Here is a 15,574-nt window from a genome sequence, read left to right as displayed (position 1 = left end):
GTGAGAAACACTTCAAATGCTCTGACAGTGGTGGTGGCTTTAAGAACTCTGTGGATCAGATGTTCCACCAGCACATTCACAGAGGAGAAGAGATGGTTCAGCTGCTCTCACTGTGCAAAGAAGTTTAAAACGTCATCCACCCTGCTGATACACCAGCAGATTCACACTGGGGAGAGGCCATTCACCTGTTTGCAGTGTGGCAAAGGATTCAGCCAGTCATCCACCCTGCTGCTCCACCAGCGAGTTCACACTGGGGAGAGGCCGTTCACCTGCTCTCAATGTGGGAAGGGATTTACTCAGTTATCCAAATTGCAGACACACCAGCGAGTTCATACTAGGGAGAAGCCATTCACCTGTGCTCAGTGTGGGAAGGGATTCAGTCAATCGTCCACCCTACAGAGACATCCCTGTTAAAATTCCCCGGAGTGAATTCGCCGGTGCGTCAGAAGGTGGGATGACTGAATAAATTTCTTCCCACAGTCAGGGCAGGTGAACGGCCTCTCCCTGGTGTGAACCCGCTGGTGGGTCAGCAGGTTGGACGATCGGGTGAATTCCTTCCCACAGTCAGGGCAGGTGAACAGAGCCTCCCTTGTGTGAACCCGCTGGTGTATCAGCAGGTGGGATGAGAGAGTGAATCCATTCCCACACCGGAGCAGATGAAAGGCCTTTCCCCGGTGTGAACTCGTTGGTGTGTCCACAGGTGGGATGACTGAGTGAATCCCTTCGCACACTGAGAGCAGGTGAATGGCTTCTCCCCAGTGTGAATTCGCTGGTGTTTCAGTAATGTTGATGACTGAGTGAATCCCTTCCCACACACTGAGCAAGTGAACGGCCTCTCCCCAGTGTGACTGCGTCGATGAATCTCCAGCTCAGACGGGACTTTGAATCCTTTTCCACAATTCCCACATTTCCATGGTCTCTCCATGATGTGGGTATCCTGGTCTCCCTCCAGATTTACTGGTCAGTTGAAATCTTTTCCTCAATTAGAACAGAGATAAGGCCTCTCTCCGCTGTGAATGGTGCAATGTTTTTCAGGTTGTGGAACTGGTTAAAGTTCTTTTCACAGTCTGGAACACTCTCACTCGGGTGCGTGTGTCTCGGTGCTTTTCCAGTCACACTGATGTTTAAAACCTTTTTGAAGCAGTCAGAACAGATAAACATTTCTCCTTCCACCTTCAAATGCCAATGATATTCCGGTCCAGATGAATCGAGTGACTCTGTCAGATCTTGATGTGATGTTTGGTTTGAGATTTACTTTCTGTAAATCTTCAACTTTCTAATATCCTGTAAAAGGAGATCACAAAATTAATTCCTGTCATTACAAGCTAGAAACATAGAACAGACAATTTCAGTTTCTATGGAACATTCTTTCCTCTCTCATTTCCCAAAAGTAAATTTCCATCCACATCCCTCTGGCCAGTGTCACTGTGCAGTACCTAATATTCCATTCCAATTCTCTTCTCACACCTAGTGGTGCACCAAGGCAGACTTTTGTCTGTTTCCGTAGCTAGTTATTCCGAAAACATAATATACACCCTCCAAATTCTCCTAAAGGTGCTGGTTCATCCAGCTTCACAGATCCATGCTCACCACTTCCTGCCCAAGAAAGTAGAGACCTGATAATCATTGGTATTACTGGAATAAAAGTAGCTGGACATTTTTCACCCCTTTAGTTACACAAAAATATTGGGTGTCAATTGCTCTGTGTTGCAATCAACATGGCAAAGAATTGCCCAATCAATTCTGACTTGCCAAACAATCAGGACCTGTTTTCAAAAAAATTGTTCCCTTTGAAATTTGCTATTCTTGGATCTGTCCGGATGAGTGAGGATGAAAAGCCTCGACTGCTGGTCCCTCTTTTTAGCAACACACAAGTTCTATAGCACTGAGTGACGAATAATATTACAAGACTGGAAATAATCAGACTTCCAGTGGCGGCCATGGAGTGAGTGGTCGCACATTTGGCAGCTCCTGCTCGAGGTGGAATTTTTGGTCCTTCTCCCCAGTTGCTGGGCGGATGTTTTGAAGGAAAATGGTTTAAGAGTGGTGGAGGAAGACTTTACTCCATCGGTGAATGGATTTGTGGACCAGAAGTGGGTTTAGAAGAAAGGAGCTGAAAGAGCAAGAAGCTCTTTGTGTGACACAGGGAAAGATGGTGGAGAGCTAGGGGTCAGCCCGACCAGCTCAATGGTCGACTGAGCAGCTGGTTGACTTTCTGAATGAAACTTTCAGCCAACAGAGGGTGGAGGCTCTGGAGGATCTGGAGAAGGTGGTACACCCGCTGAGAGCGGGGATCGATCGTGTGGAGCTGAGGCTTGAGATCCAGAGCCAGGCGATCCAGAAGGTGGGGGAGCACGAGGTGTAGCTTACCTCGTTGGTGGCCGAGATCGGGATGATGCGAGAGACCCAGAAGCGGCTTAAGGAGAAAGTGGAGGACCTGGAGAACTGCTCCCGGAGACAGAATTTAAGAATTGTGGGGATGCCAGAGGGCATTGAGGGAGCCGTGCAGGCTCGTGTCGCCAAAATGCTGGAGACGTTGATGGGGGAAGGGGCCTTTGACTGGCCCCGGTGGTTGATCGGGCGCACAGGGCGCTGATGAGGAAACCGCAGGCGAACGAGCCGCCGAGGGCTATGGTGGCGAGGTTACACCGATTCCTGGATAAGGAGAAGATCTTGAGGGGGGCCAGGCAGACGAGATGTACCTGGGAGGGTAATGAGCCCTGGGTATACCAGGACCTGTGTGTGGACCTGGCCAAGAAGAGAGCGGGATTCAACCGAGTCAAGGCTGCCCTCTATAAGTAGGGGGTGAAGTTCGGGATGCTGTACCCTGCCCACCTCTGGGTGACCCACAATGGTCGTGAGGATTATTTTGGAGCGCCGGCGGAGGCGATGGAGTTTGAGAGAGACAATGGACTGGCAGGAGAAGGACATTGAACTTTGGAGGAGGTGTGAGGAGATGCTGATTCTCTCTGTCCCATTGTGATTGTTGTTTTTTTATTGTATTGTTTTGTTTGGGGTGACGGTCAGGGAAGAACCTCGTTTCACTCAGGGATCGTTTGTCTTTCTTGCGAGGTTCTTTGCTGGGAGGCTGGAGGATCAGGTGGGGTGAGGGCATCTTTTATTTTCTTATTGTTATTGTTGATTGCACCATGGAAGTGCTGGGGGGAGGGGGGGGGGGGGATCAGTGGGGGGTAGGAAGTTTGCCGCTGTGGGTGGGTCAGCCAGGCTAGCTGGGCGAGCTAGTTCACAGGAGCGCAGTGGGGGGTGAGCAGGTGATCAGAGTATTGAGATTGTGTTGTTCAGGGTGTTGACGGAGGTGGTGCTGTTGAAGTGCGATAAGGAGGGGGTTGGTGACGGTGGGCATCAGAGGGCGGGCCTGGAGAGTTGCGTGATGTGGGCCGGGGCTGGACCAAGAGAAGCTATGGCTGATCAGTGGAGAGGGGGAGGGGCACGCCCCCTGACCAGTTGATCACAGGGAGAGTGAGAGGGCTGAATGGGCCGGTCAAACAGTCGTGCATGTTCGCCCACTTGAGGAGCTTAAACGCGGATGTGCCATTTTTACAGGAAACACATTTGAAGATCGAGGACCAGACTCGGCTAAGGAAAGGGTGGGTAGGCCACGTCTCTCACTCAGGGTTAGATATGAAGACACGGGGGATGCCATTTCAAATCCCCTGTAAAAATCCAAACACAACGTATTGTGAAATTATTCAATTTAAAACAGAACGAGTTGTTGGGATTCACTGCCTGACAAAGCTGCAGGAAGGAAGTTCAACTGTAACTTTCACAAGGGAACTGGACAGATTCTGTAGGAAAAGAACTTACTGGGCGATAGGAGTAATTAGATAGTTCATTCAAAGAGCTAGCATGGGAACAATGGACAGAATGGCCTCTTTCTGTGCTCACTGAGACTCATTTGCATTTGAAGAAAGTGGGAAATACCTGGAAGCCACTTCCTACGATGCGGGTAGAAGCAGAGATGTTGGAATGTTTCCAAAGGGAAATTGGATGGGCTTTTGAGGGAAATAAACTGACAGGAATATGAGGATAGAACGGAGCAATGGTTTGATCTACAAGTTGTGAATCTTTGGAATTCTCTACCCCAGAGGGCTGTGGAAGCTCAGTCATTGAGTGTGTTTAAGACAGAGACTGACAGATTTCTAAATCCCAATAACACAAAGGATGTGGGGAAAAGACATTGAAGTGGATGATCAGCCATGATCGTATTGAATGGTGGAGCAGGCTCGACGGGCTGAATGGCCAAGTCCTGCCCCTTTATTCCAATGATACAAAGATAAGCAGGAAAGTAAATTGTGACAAGGACATAAGGAGGTTAAAAAGGTAGACGTGAGACTTCCGGGTGCGGCGATGACCAGCTGAGTCGCACGTTTCGGCAGCTCCCGGTGAAACGGACTTTTGGGCTCCTGATAGGAGCCCCAACGGCAATTTTGACGGCTAAAAACACTGTGCGGTAAACCAGAAGGGAATCCCCCCTGGATACGGATGAAAAAAGGAGGAGAAAGTGGCCGGATTGCAGTGGATCCTTTAGAACAGCGGCAAGGAAGGCAAGCAAAAACCAAGATGGCGTCGGAAGGTGGCAGTTTAACATGGGGCCCTGAACAACAAGAGTTCTTGAAATGCTGTGTGGAAGAGCTCAAAAAGGAAATGAAGAAAGAGCTGTTGGCCCCGATACTACAGGCGATCGAAGGGCTACGGGCCAAGGCGGTGCTTCATAAAAAGAAGTTAAAATTTGGAATGCTGCAACCGGCAAGACTGTGGGTCACATATCGAGGGAGGCACCACTACTTTGAGACGGCGGATGAAGCGTGGACTTTTATTGTGGAAGAAAAACTGGAATGAGCGGGTTATTAAAAAGAACGTTTGAACAAAGTGGTGAGGCGAATGTGGGGGGCGAAGAGGGGGGTTAAAAAGGGGGGAAAGAGGAGTTTTATGTACTAATCCTGCGATGTGGTAACTTTTCTCTCTTCCACAGGTGGTGATGGGGGAGGAGGGGAGGTGGAGGAGATGGGGCGTTGGCCATTGGGGGCGGGGCCAAAGGAGAAGCGCGGGCTCGGTTCCCGCGCTATGATAATCATGGCGGGAATAGAGAAGCAGGAAGGAGGGGGCGTCGCACGGTGCGAGCCGAGGTCACGGGGGGAAGCCGAGGTCGGCCAGAGTTTGCTGACTTCTGGGAGCAACATGGGGGGAGTAATTACGCTAGCAGGGGATCTAGCGGGGGGGCGGTGGGAGGGGGGAATTACTGGGTTGCTGCTGCTGGGGAGAGGGGGGAGCTGGTATGGGAGGGGACGGGCGGGGGGGCACCGCCTGGGGGAGATACAGCTGCGTGGGAACCGGGTGAGGAGCTGGAAAAGGGGCATGGCTAATCGACAAGGGGGGGGGTAGGAAGCCCCCCAACCCGGCTGATCACGTGGAACGTGAGAGGGCTGAACGGGCCAATAAAGAGGGCACGGGTACTCGCACACCTTAAGAAACTTAAGGCAGATGTGGTTATGTTACAAGAAACGCACCTGAAACTGATAGACCAGGTTAGGCTAATCAAAGGATGGGTGGGGCAGGTGTTCCATTCGGGGCTAGATGCGAAAAACTATATTAGTGGGGAAGCGGGTAATGTTCGAGGCAAAGACTATAGTGGTGGATAACGGGGGCAGATACGTGATGGTGAGTGGCAAACTACAGGGGGAGACGGTGGTTTTGGTAAACGTATATGCCCCGAACTGGGATGATGCCAATTTTATGCGGCGGATGCTAGGACGCATTCCGGACCGAGAGATGGGAAAGCTGATAATGGGGGGAGATTTTAATACGGTGTTGGAACCAGGGCTGGATAGGTCGAAGTCCAGGACTGGAAGGAGGCCGGCAGCAGCCAAGGTACTTAAAGATTTTATGGAGCAGATGGGAGGTGTAGACCCGTGGAGATTTAGCAGACCTAGGAGTAAGGAGTTCTCGTTTTTCTCCTATGTCCATAAAGTCTACTCGCGAATAGACTTTTTTGTGCTGGGAAGGGCGTTGATCCCGAAGGTGAGGGGAACGGAGTATACGGCTATAGCCATTTCGGATCACGCTCCACACTGGGTAGACTTGGAGATAGGGGAGGAAACAGGAGGGCGCCCACCCTGGAGAATGGACATGGGACTAATGGCAGATGAGGGGGTGTGTCTAAGGGTGAGGGGGTGCATTGAAAAGTACTTGGAACTCAATGATAATGGGGAGGTCCAGGTGGGAGTGGTCTGGGAGGCGCTGAAGGCGGTGGTTAGAGGGGAGCTGATATCAATAAGGGCACATAAAGGGAAGCAGGAGAGTAAGGAACGGGAGCGGTTGCTGCAAGAACTTTTGAGGGTGGACAGACAATATGCGGAAGCACCGGAGGAGGGACTGTACAGGGAAAGGCAAAGGCTACATGTAGAATTTGACTTGCTGACTACGGGCACTGCAGAGGCACAATGGAGGAAGGCACAGGGTGTACAGTACGAATATGGGGAGAAGGCGAGCAGGTTGCTGACACACCAATTGAGGAAAAGGGGAGAAGCGAGGGAAATAGGGGGAGTGAGGGATGAGGAAGGAGAGATGGAGCGGGGAGCGGAGAGAGTGAATGGAGTGTTCAAGACATTTTATAAAAAATTATATGAAGCTCAACCCCCGGATGGGAAGGAGAGAATGATGGGCTTTTTGGATCGGCTGGAATTTCCCAAGGTGGAAGAGCAGGAAAGGGTGGGACTGGGAGCACAGATCGAGGTAGAAGAAGTGGTGAAAGGAATTAGGAGCATGCAGGCGGGAAAGGCCCCGGGTCGGATGGATTCCCAGTCGAATTCTATAGAAAATATGTGGACTTGCTCGCCCCGGTATTGACGAGGACCTTTAATGAGGCAAAGGAAAGGGGACAACTGCCCCCGACTATGTCTGAAGCAACAATATCGCTTCTCTTAAAGAAGGAAAAGGACCCGCTACAATGCGGGTCCTATAGACCTATTTCCCTCCGAAATGTAGATGCCAAGATCCTGGCCAAGGTAATGGCAATGAGAATAGAGGAATGTGTCCCGGGGGTGGTCCACGAGGACCAAACTGGGTTTGTGAAGGGGAGACAGCTGAACACTAATATACGGAGGCTGTTAGGGGTAATGATGATGCCCCCACCAGAGGGGGAAACGGAGATAGTAGTGGCGATGGATGCCGAGAAAGCATTTGATAGAGTGGAGTGGGATTATTTGTGGGAGGTGTTGAGGAGATTTGGTTTTGGAGAGGGGTATGTTAGATGGGTGCAGCTGTTGTATATGGCCTCGATGGCGAGCGTGGTCACGAATGGACGGGGATCTGCATATTTTTGGCTCCAGAGAGGGACAAGGCAGGGATGCCCTCTGTCCCCATTATTGTTTGCACTGGCGATTGAGCCCCTGGCGATAGCGTTGAGGGGTTCCAAGAAGTGGAGGGGAGTACTTAGAGGAGAAGAACACCGGGTATCTTTGTATGCGGACGATTTGCTACGTGGCAGACCCGGCGGAGGGGATGCCAGAAATAATGCGGATACTTGGGGAGTTTGGGGATTTTTCAGGGTATAAATTGAACATGGGGAAAAGTGAGTTGTTTGTGGTGCATCCAGGGGAGCAGAGTAGAGAAATAGAGGACCTACCGTTGAGGAAGGTAACAAGGGACTTTCGTTACCTGGGGATCCAGATAGCCAAGAATTGGGGCACATTGCATAGGTTAAATTTAACGCGGTTGGTGGAACAAATGGAGGAGGATTTCAAGAGATGGGATATGGTATCCCTGTCACTGGCAGGGAGGGTGCAGGCGGTTAAGATGGTGGTCCTCCCGAGATTCCTCTTTGTGTTTCAGTGCCTCCCGGTGGTGATCACGAAGGCTTTTTTAAAAAGGATTGAGAAGAGCATCATGGGTTTTGTGTGGGCCGGGAAGACCCCGAGAGTGAGGAAGGGATTCTTACAACGTAGCAGGGATAGGGGGGGGCTGGCACTACCGAGCCTAAGTGAGCATTATTGGGCCGCTAATATTTCAATGGTGAGTAAGTGGATGGGAGAGGAGGAGGGAGCGGCGTGGAAGAGATTAGAGAGGGCGTCCTGTAGGGGGACTAGCCTACAGGCTATGGTGACAGCCCCATTGCCGTTCTCACCGAGGAACTACACCACAAGCCCGGTGGTGGTGGCTACACTGAAGATTTGGGGACAGTGGAGACGGCATAGGGGAAAGACTGGAGCCTTGGGGGGGTCCCCGATAAGAAACAACCATAGGTTTGCCCCGGGGGGAATGGATGGGGGATATGGAATGTGGCAAAGAGCAGGAATAACGCAACTGAAAGATATGTTTGTGGATGGGAAGTTCGCGAGTCTGGGAGAGCTGACCGAGAAATATGGGTTGCCCCAAGGGAATGCATTCAGGTATATGCAACTGAGGGCTTTTGCGAGGCAACAGGTGAGGGAATTCCCGCAGCTCCCGACACAAGAGGTGCAGGACAGAGTGATCTCAAAGACATGGGTGGGGGATGGTAAGGTGTCAGATATATATAGGGAAATGAGGGACGAAGGGGAGACTATGGTAGATGAACTAAAAGGGAAATGGGAAGAAGAGCTGGGGCAGGAGATCGAGGAGGGGCTGTGGGCAGATGCCCTAAGCAGGGTAAACTCGTCGTCCTCGTGTGCCAGGCTAAGCCTGATTCAGTTTAAGGTATTACACAGGGCGCATATGACTGGAGCACGGCTCAGTAAATTTTTTGGGGTGGAGGATAGGTGTGCGAGGTGCTCGAGAAGCCCAGCGAATCATACCCATATGTTTTGGTCATGCCCGGCACTACAGGGGTTTTGGATAGGGGTGACAAAGGTGCTTTCAAAAGTAGTGGGGGTCCGGGTCGAACCAAGCTGGGGGTTGGCTATATTTGGGGTTGCACAAGAGCCGGGAGTGCAGGAGGCGAGAGAGGCCGATGTTTTGGCCTTTGCGTCCCTAGTAGCCCGGCGCAGGATATTGCTAATGTGCAAAGAAGCCAAGCCTCCGGGGGTGGAGACCTGGATAAATGACATGGCAGGGTTTATAAAGCTAGAGCGGATTAAGTTCGTTCTAAGGGGGTCGGCTCAAGGATTCACCAGGCGGTGGCAACCGTTCGTCGAATACCTCGCAGAAAGATAGATGGAATGGAAAAAAGAAGGCAGCAGCAGCAGGATCGGGGCGGGGGTGGAGGTGGAGGAACCAGAAGGACTCTCAGGGTTGTTAATATATACTGTATAATATGTATAGGTCGTTGCTACAGATAATTATATATTGGACTGTTAAATTATATTTTTGGAGAGTCTTACTTGTGATAAGGCAGTTGCCAATTAGGGTTAGTTTTCATTTTTGTTATTTATTATTTATTCATTTTCTGTTTATAAAATAGGTCATTGTTATTTGTGTTGTTATAATATTGTGTCAAGGATGCACAATGTACGGTGTTGGCGGACCAAAAATTTTCAATAAAATATTTTTTTTTTAAAAAGGTAGATGTTAAATGAGTGGAACAAGATCTGCCAAATGGAGAATAACGTGAGAAAATGTTTTGTCCATATTGGCCAGAAGGATAAAAAATCTTATTATCTAAATGGTGAGAGATTGCAGAGCTCTGAGATTCAGAGGGATCTGGGTGTCCAAGAGCATGAATCACAAAAGGTGAGTATACAGGTACAGCAAGTAATTAGGAAAGCTAATAGAATGTTATTGTTTATTGTGAGGGGAATTGAATACAAAAGTAGGAAGGTTATGTTTCAGTTATACAGGACATTGCTGAGACCACATCTGGAGCACTGCGTACAATATTGCTCTCATTTAAGGAATGATGTAAATGTGTTGGAAGCAGATCAGAGAAGTTTTACTGGACTCATACCTGGAATTGGAGGCTGGTATGAGGAATGATTGGACAGGCTGGGCTTGTGTACGATGGAGTTTAGGTGACTTGATTGAACCGTGTAAGATCTTGAGGGGCCTTGACAGGATGGATGTGGAAAGGATGTTTCTTCTTGTGGGAGAATCTAGAAATTGTGGTCACTACAAAACCAATAACTTGCCCCATTTAAGGCGGAGGAGAACTTTTTTCTCTGAGGGTTGGGAGTCTTTGGAACTTTCTTCCTCAAAGGGCAGTGGAAACGGAGTCTTTGAATATTTTTAAGGCAGACCTGGATAGATTCTTGAAAATCAAGGGGTGAAAGTTTATCAGGGATAGGTGGGAATAAGACCACACTAAGACCATAAGGAATAGGAGTAGGCCATTCGGCCCTTCCAGCCTGTTGCACATTTCAATAGGATCATGTCTGAAACTAACATTCCTCATGTTCACTTTCCTGCCCTTTCCCCGTAATCCTCGGTTCCCTGACTGATCAAGAATCTATCTCAGCCGGGCAGCACAGTGGCGCAGTGGTTAGCACTGCTGCCTCACGATGTTCCCAGGTTCGATCCCGGCTCTGGGTCACGGTCAGTGTTCTCCCCATGTTTGCGTGGGTTTCGCCCCCACAACCCAAAGATGTGCAGGGTAGGTGGATTGGCCACACTAAATTTCCCCTTAATTGGAAAAAAATGAATTGGGCACTCTAAATTTACATTTTTTTTTAAACTAAAAAAAAGAATCTATCTCAGCCTTAAATATACACAAGGACTCTGTCCCCACAATTCAGTTCCAAAGATTCTCAGAAGAAACTCCTCCTCACCTCAGTCTTAAATTGACATCTCTTTATTCTGAGACTATGCCCTCTGGTCAACACTCCCATGAGGGAAACATCCTCTCCGCATTTACCCTGTCAAACCCCTTAAGAATCCTGGATGTTTCAATGAGATCACCTCTCATTCTTCTAAATTCCAATGAGTAGAGTCCCAACCTGTTTAACCTTTGCTCATAACACAATCCCACCATAATGGGGATCATCCTCGTGAACCTTCTCTAAACAGCCTCCAATAAAATAATATCTTTCCTTAAATAAGGGGACCAAAACTGCTCTCAGTTCTCCAGATGTGGTCTCACCAGCACCTTGTACAGCTGCAGCAAGACTTCCCGACTCTTATACTCCAACACCCTTGAAATCAGGGCCAACATTCCATTCACCTTCCTGATTACCTGCTTCACCTGTCTGCTAGCTTTCTGTGTTCCGTGCACAAGTTCCCCCAAGTCCCTTTGTGCTGCAGCTTTCTGCAGTTTTTCTCCATTTAAATACTGTTCTTTTGTTCTCCCTTCCAAAATTAACTTCACATTTTCCCACATTATGCTCCATGTGGCAACTTTTTGTCCACTTGCTTAACCTCTCAATATCTCTTTGCAAACTGTTTGTATCCCCCTCGCAACTTGCCTTTCCATCTATTTTTGTGTTGTCTGCAAATTTGGGCACAGTACATTCACTTCCTTCCCCCAAGTCATTAATATAAATTGTACACAGTTGCGATCCCAGCACTGACCCCTGTGGAACCCCACTGGTTACAGGTCACCAATCTGAAAAAGAACCCCTTATTCCCACTCGCTGTTTCCTGCTCATTAACCAATTCTCTATCCATGTCAATATACTACCTCCAACACCATGGGTTCTTATCTCATGACTTAACGGTTTGTGAGGTACCTTGTCAAAGGCCTTCTGGAAGTTTAAATACAACACATCTACTGGTCCCCCTCTATTCACTCTGGTTGAGACTTCCTCGAAACACTCTGATAAAATTGTCAGACACGGTTTCCCTTTCACAAAAGCCATGCTGACTCTGCTTGATTCGATAATGATTTTCTCAATGTGCTCCTATTACTTCCTAGTAATTGATTCCAACATTTTTTCAATAATAAATGTTAGGCTAATCGTCCTATAGTGTCTCGTTTTTTGCCTCCCTCCCATTTTGAATCAGGGGTTGTCACATGGGCAGTTTTCCAATCCTCTGGTACTTCTCCAGAATCCAAGGATTTTTGGAAAATTACAATCAATGCATCCACTATCCCTGTAGCCATTTCTTTTAGGATCCTAGGCTGTAGCCATTTCTTTTAGGATCCTAGGCTGCAGCCATCCAAGAGACTGATCTTATCCCCATTCGTTTGTCCAATACAACTTCTCCAGTGATGGTATTTAATTGTTCCATTCGTATTCTTTAGTATTAATGGGATAGTCAAAGTATCTTGCACCATAAAGACTGATGCAAAAAAAATCTGTTTTAACTCCTCTGCCATTCATTCCGTAGGGCAGGGACTCACTTTAGGTATCTGGGGGTGCAGGGTGCCCGGGAGTGGGGGAGGCTTCGCAGGTACAATATCACTAGTTTGGTGGGGAGAGTGAAAGCTGATCTGGCAAGGTGGGATGGTCTCCCTCTGTCACTGGCGGGTCGGGTACAGGTGGTTAAAATGAATGTTTTGCTGCGATTTCTGTTTTTTTTTCAATGCCTACCGATTTTCCTGCCAAAGGCTTCTTTCAGGGAGATTGAGGGAAGGATTACCTCGTTCATATGGGGAGGGAAGGTGGCCAGAGAGAGAAAGGTGCTGATACAGAGAGGAAGGCAGGCAGAGAGTTTGGTTATCCCGAACCTGATGTTCTACTACTGGGCAGCGAATGTGGAGAGGTGCGGAGCTGGGTCAGAGGGGTTGATTCCCAGTGGGTCAGAATGGAGGAAAGTTTGTGCAGGGGGTCGGGACTGAAAGCACTAGCAACAGCGCCGCTCCCGATAGCTCCGGGTAAATACTCAGGGAGTCTGGTAATAATAGCTTCATTGAAAATCTGGAGGCAGTTTCGCCAACACTTCGGGTTGGGGGCAGGGTCAAGGGAAATGCCGATCACGTTCATACGCCTTCTCCCCTGTGTGAACTCGCTGGTGTTTCCGCAGGTTGGATAACCAAATGAATCCCTTCTCACACTGAGAACAGGTGAACGGCCTCTCCCCAGTGTGAAACCGCTGGTGACCCAGCAGGCTCCATGAAGTAGTGAATCCCTTCTCACACTGAGAGCAGGCGAACGGCCTCACCCCAGTGTGAACACGCTGGTGTGTCAGCAGGTTCGATGAAGTAGTGAATCCCTTCTCACACTGAGAGCAGGTGAACGCCTTCTCCCCAGTGTGAACTCGCTGGTGTCTCAGTAGGCCGGATGAAGTAGTGAATCCCTTCTCACACTGAGAGCAGGTGAACGGCCTCTCCCCAGTGTGAACTCGCTGGTGTGTCAGCAGGCCAGATGAAGTAGTGAATCCCTTCTCACACTGAGAGCAGGTGAACGGCCTCTCCCCAGTGTGAACTCGCTGGTGTGCCAGCAGACCCGATGAAGTAGTTAATCCCTTCTCACACTGAGAGCAGGTGAACGCCTTCTCCCCAGTGTGAACTCGCTGGTGTGTCAGCAGGCCGGATGAAGTAGTGAATCCCTTCTCACACTGAGAGCAGGTGAACGGCCTCTCCCCAGTGTGAACTCGCTGGTGTGTCAGCAGGCCGGATGAAGTAGTGAATCCCTTCTCACACTGAGAGCAGGTGAACGGCCTCTCCCCAGTGTGAAGTCGCTGGTGTGTCAGCAGGCCGGATGAAGTAGTGAATCCCTTCTCACACTGAGAGCAGGTGAATGGCCTCTCCCCAGTGTGAACTCGCTGGTGTGTCAGCAGGGTGGATAACTGAGTGAATCCCTTTTCACACTGAGAGCAGGTGAATGGCCTCTCCCCAATGTGAACTCGCTGGTGTGTCCGCAGGTCGGATAACTGAGCGAATCCTTTCTGACACTTAGAGCAGGTGAACGGCCTCGCCCCAGTGTGAACTCGCTGATGTCTCTGCAGGTCGGATAACCGAGTGAATCCCTTCTGACACTGAGAGCAGGTGAACGGCCTCTCCCCAGTGTGAACTCGCTTATGTGCCAGCAGTCCCGATGAAGTAGTGAATCTCTTCTCACACTGAGAGCAGGTGAACGGCCTCTCCCCAGTGTGAACTCGCTGGTGTGTCAGCAGGGTGGATAACTGAGTGAATCCCTTTTCACACTGAGAGCAGGTGAACGGCCTCTCCCCAGTGTGAACTCGCTGATGTTTCCGCAGGTCGGATAACTGAGCGAATCCCCTCTCACACACAGAGCACGTGAACGGCCTCTCCCCAGTGTGAATGCGCCGATGAACTTCCAGCTGAGATGGGACCCTGAATCCCTTCCCACAGTCCCCACATTTCCACCGTTTCTCCATGTTTTGGGTCTCCTCGTGTCTCTCCAGGTTTGCCGATCAGTTGAAGCCTCGTCCACACACAACACGTGTACAGTCTCTGTCCGCTGTGAATGGTGAGATGTTTTTTCAGGCTGCGTAACTGGTTAAAGCTCTTTCCACAGTCAGTGCCCTGGAACACTCTCACTCGGGCGTGTGTGTCTCGGTGCTTTTCCAGTCACACTGATGTTTTGAAGCCGACAGAAAAGACAAACATTTCTCCTTCTCGATTCAAAGTCCGGTGATATTCAGTTTCAAGGAATTGGGAGACTCAGTCAGATTGAGACGTGATGTTTGAGATTTCTGTCTGTAATTCCTCCTCTTCTAATATCCTGTAAAAACAATTTACAAAAGTTACTTTTCTTCTCCTCATTTTGGAGAAGGTTTCCTGAGGGTAACGACAGTCTGGCCGTGAGGTTAATCCTCCGGGTCCTCAGTCTTATTGAGGAATGTCCCCTTGGGTCTATTGTGGTGGTGATTCTTTTGTATTTTTGTTATTATGGGAGGGTTTATGTGTTGTTGACTTTATCCTACTCTGGTACAGACGGGGCTTTTATCTGTGAAAGGAGCAATTTGGAGAAACTTTGGTGCCTCTGGTGTAAAGAGAGTTGGAGGAGGGGGTAATGGCGCACGCACGATTGTGGTGTGAAAATCTGTTCCTGTTCTCTCTTGTTGCCTAACTAATGGCGGCAGTTAATCTGCAAATTTTCTCAGGGAATGTACGGGGCATCCATCACCCTATCAGAAGGAAAAATATCCTCTCCTTTCGAAAGGAGAAAGTCGACATCGCTTTATTACAGGAAACCCATCTGGATTATGAGGAACACTTTAAATTGAGGCGGGATTGGATGGGGAAGTTTTTTTCACCTCTTTTTCATCCAGTAACAGACTTGTGGCAATGCTTATTATACACTATCCAAGCAGTCAGGGTAACTCTGCCGATTACAATGTGCATGTCAATTTCCTTTGTGCCGGTCCCCCCATCTCCCGTCCCTCCCCTCCGCCCCTTCACTCGTCGTTTCTGGGTCCTTTCCTGGGCCCTTCACTGTACAATGGGAGTTATCTATTATTTACAAGTGGACGGTGCACCCCCCCCCCCCCCCACACCCATTGATGGGCCTCCCCCCTTCCACCCCGCGCACTCCCTGTCCTGTTTTAAACCTTCCCTTGGGGGTTCCTCCTCTTGTGTTTTTGTTCTCGGCTCTCTGGTCTCTGTGTCAGTTGGTTTCTGGTTCTCCCACCTTGTCCCAGTAGCCCCCCCCCACCTCTTTTCCTGCCTGCTCCCTGTGATCCCGTTGGCCCCCGTACACCCACCTCCCTCCCCAGTGTTCCATTGGCCGCTGGCTTCAAACAGGTCCTGGAACAAGTTGGTGAATGGCCTCCACACTTTGTGGGAACCATCCTCTGACCC

The 15,574-nt window shown here is 49.5% G+C and overlaps 1 protein-coding gene across 1 annotated transcript in view; it reads right to left on the bottom strand.

Moving 5' to 3' along the window:
• LOC140418003 (uncharacterized) overlaps positions 1–15,574 on the bottom strand; it is a 35,350-nt gene that overhangs the window by 12,663 nt on the left and 7,113 nt on the right. Inside the window, exons 2-3 of the mRNA XM_072501433.1 lie at positions 12,768–14,495; positions 629–957 (exon numbers count right to left, since the gene is read on the bottom strand). Of these exons, the coding sequence (XP_072357534.1) occupies positions 629–957; positions 12,768–14,148 (1,710 nt within the window). The 5' untranslated portion in view covers positions 14,149–14,495. The remainder of the gene's footprint in view (positions 1–628; positions 958–12,767; positions 14,496–15,574) is intronic.

The sequence above is a fragment of the Scyliorhinus torazame genome, chromosome 5 (assembly GCF_047496885.1).
Source record: "Scyliorhinus torazame isolate Kashiwa2021f chromosome 5, sScyTor2.1, whole genome shotgun sequence".
NCBI lineage: Eukaryota > Metazoa > Chordata > Chondrichthyes > Carcharhiniformes > Scyliorhinidae > Scyliorhinus > Scyliorhinus torazame.
Note: the sequence above shows the minus strand (reverse complement) of the source record. Positions and strands in the feature narration are given on the sequence as shown.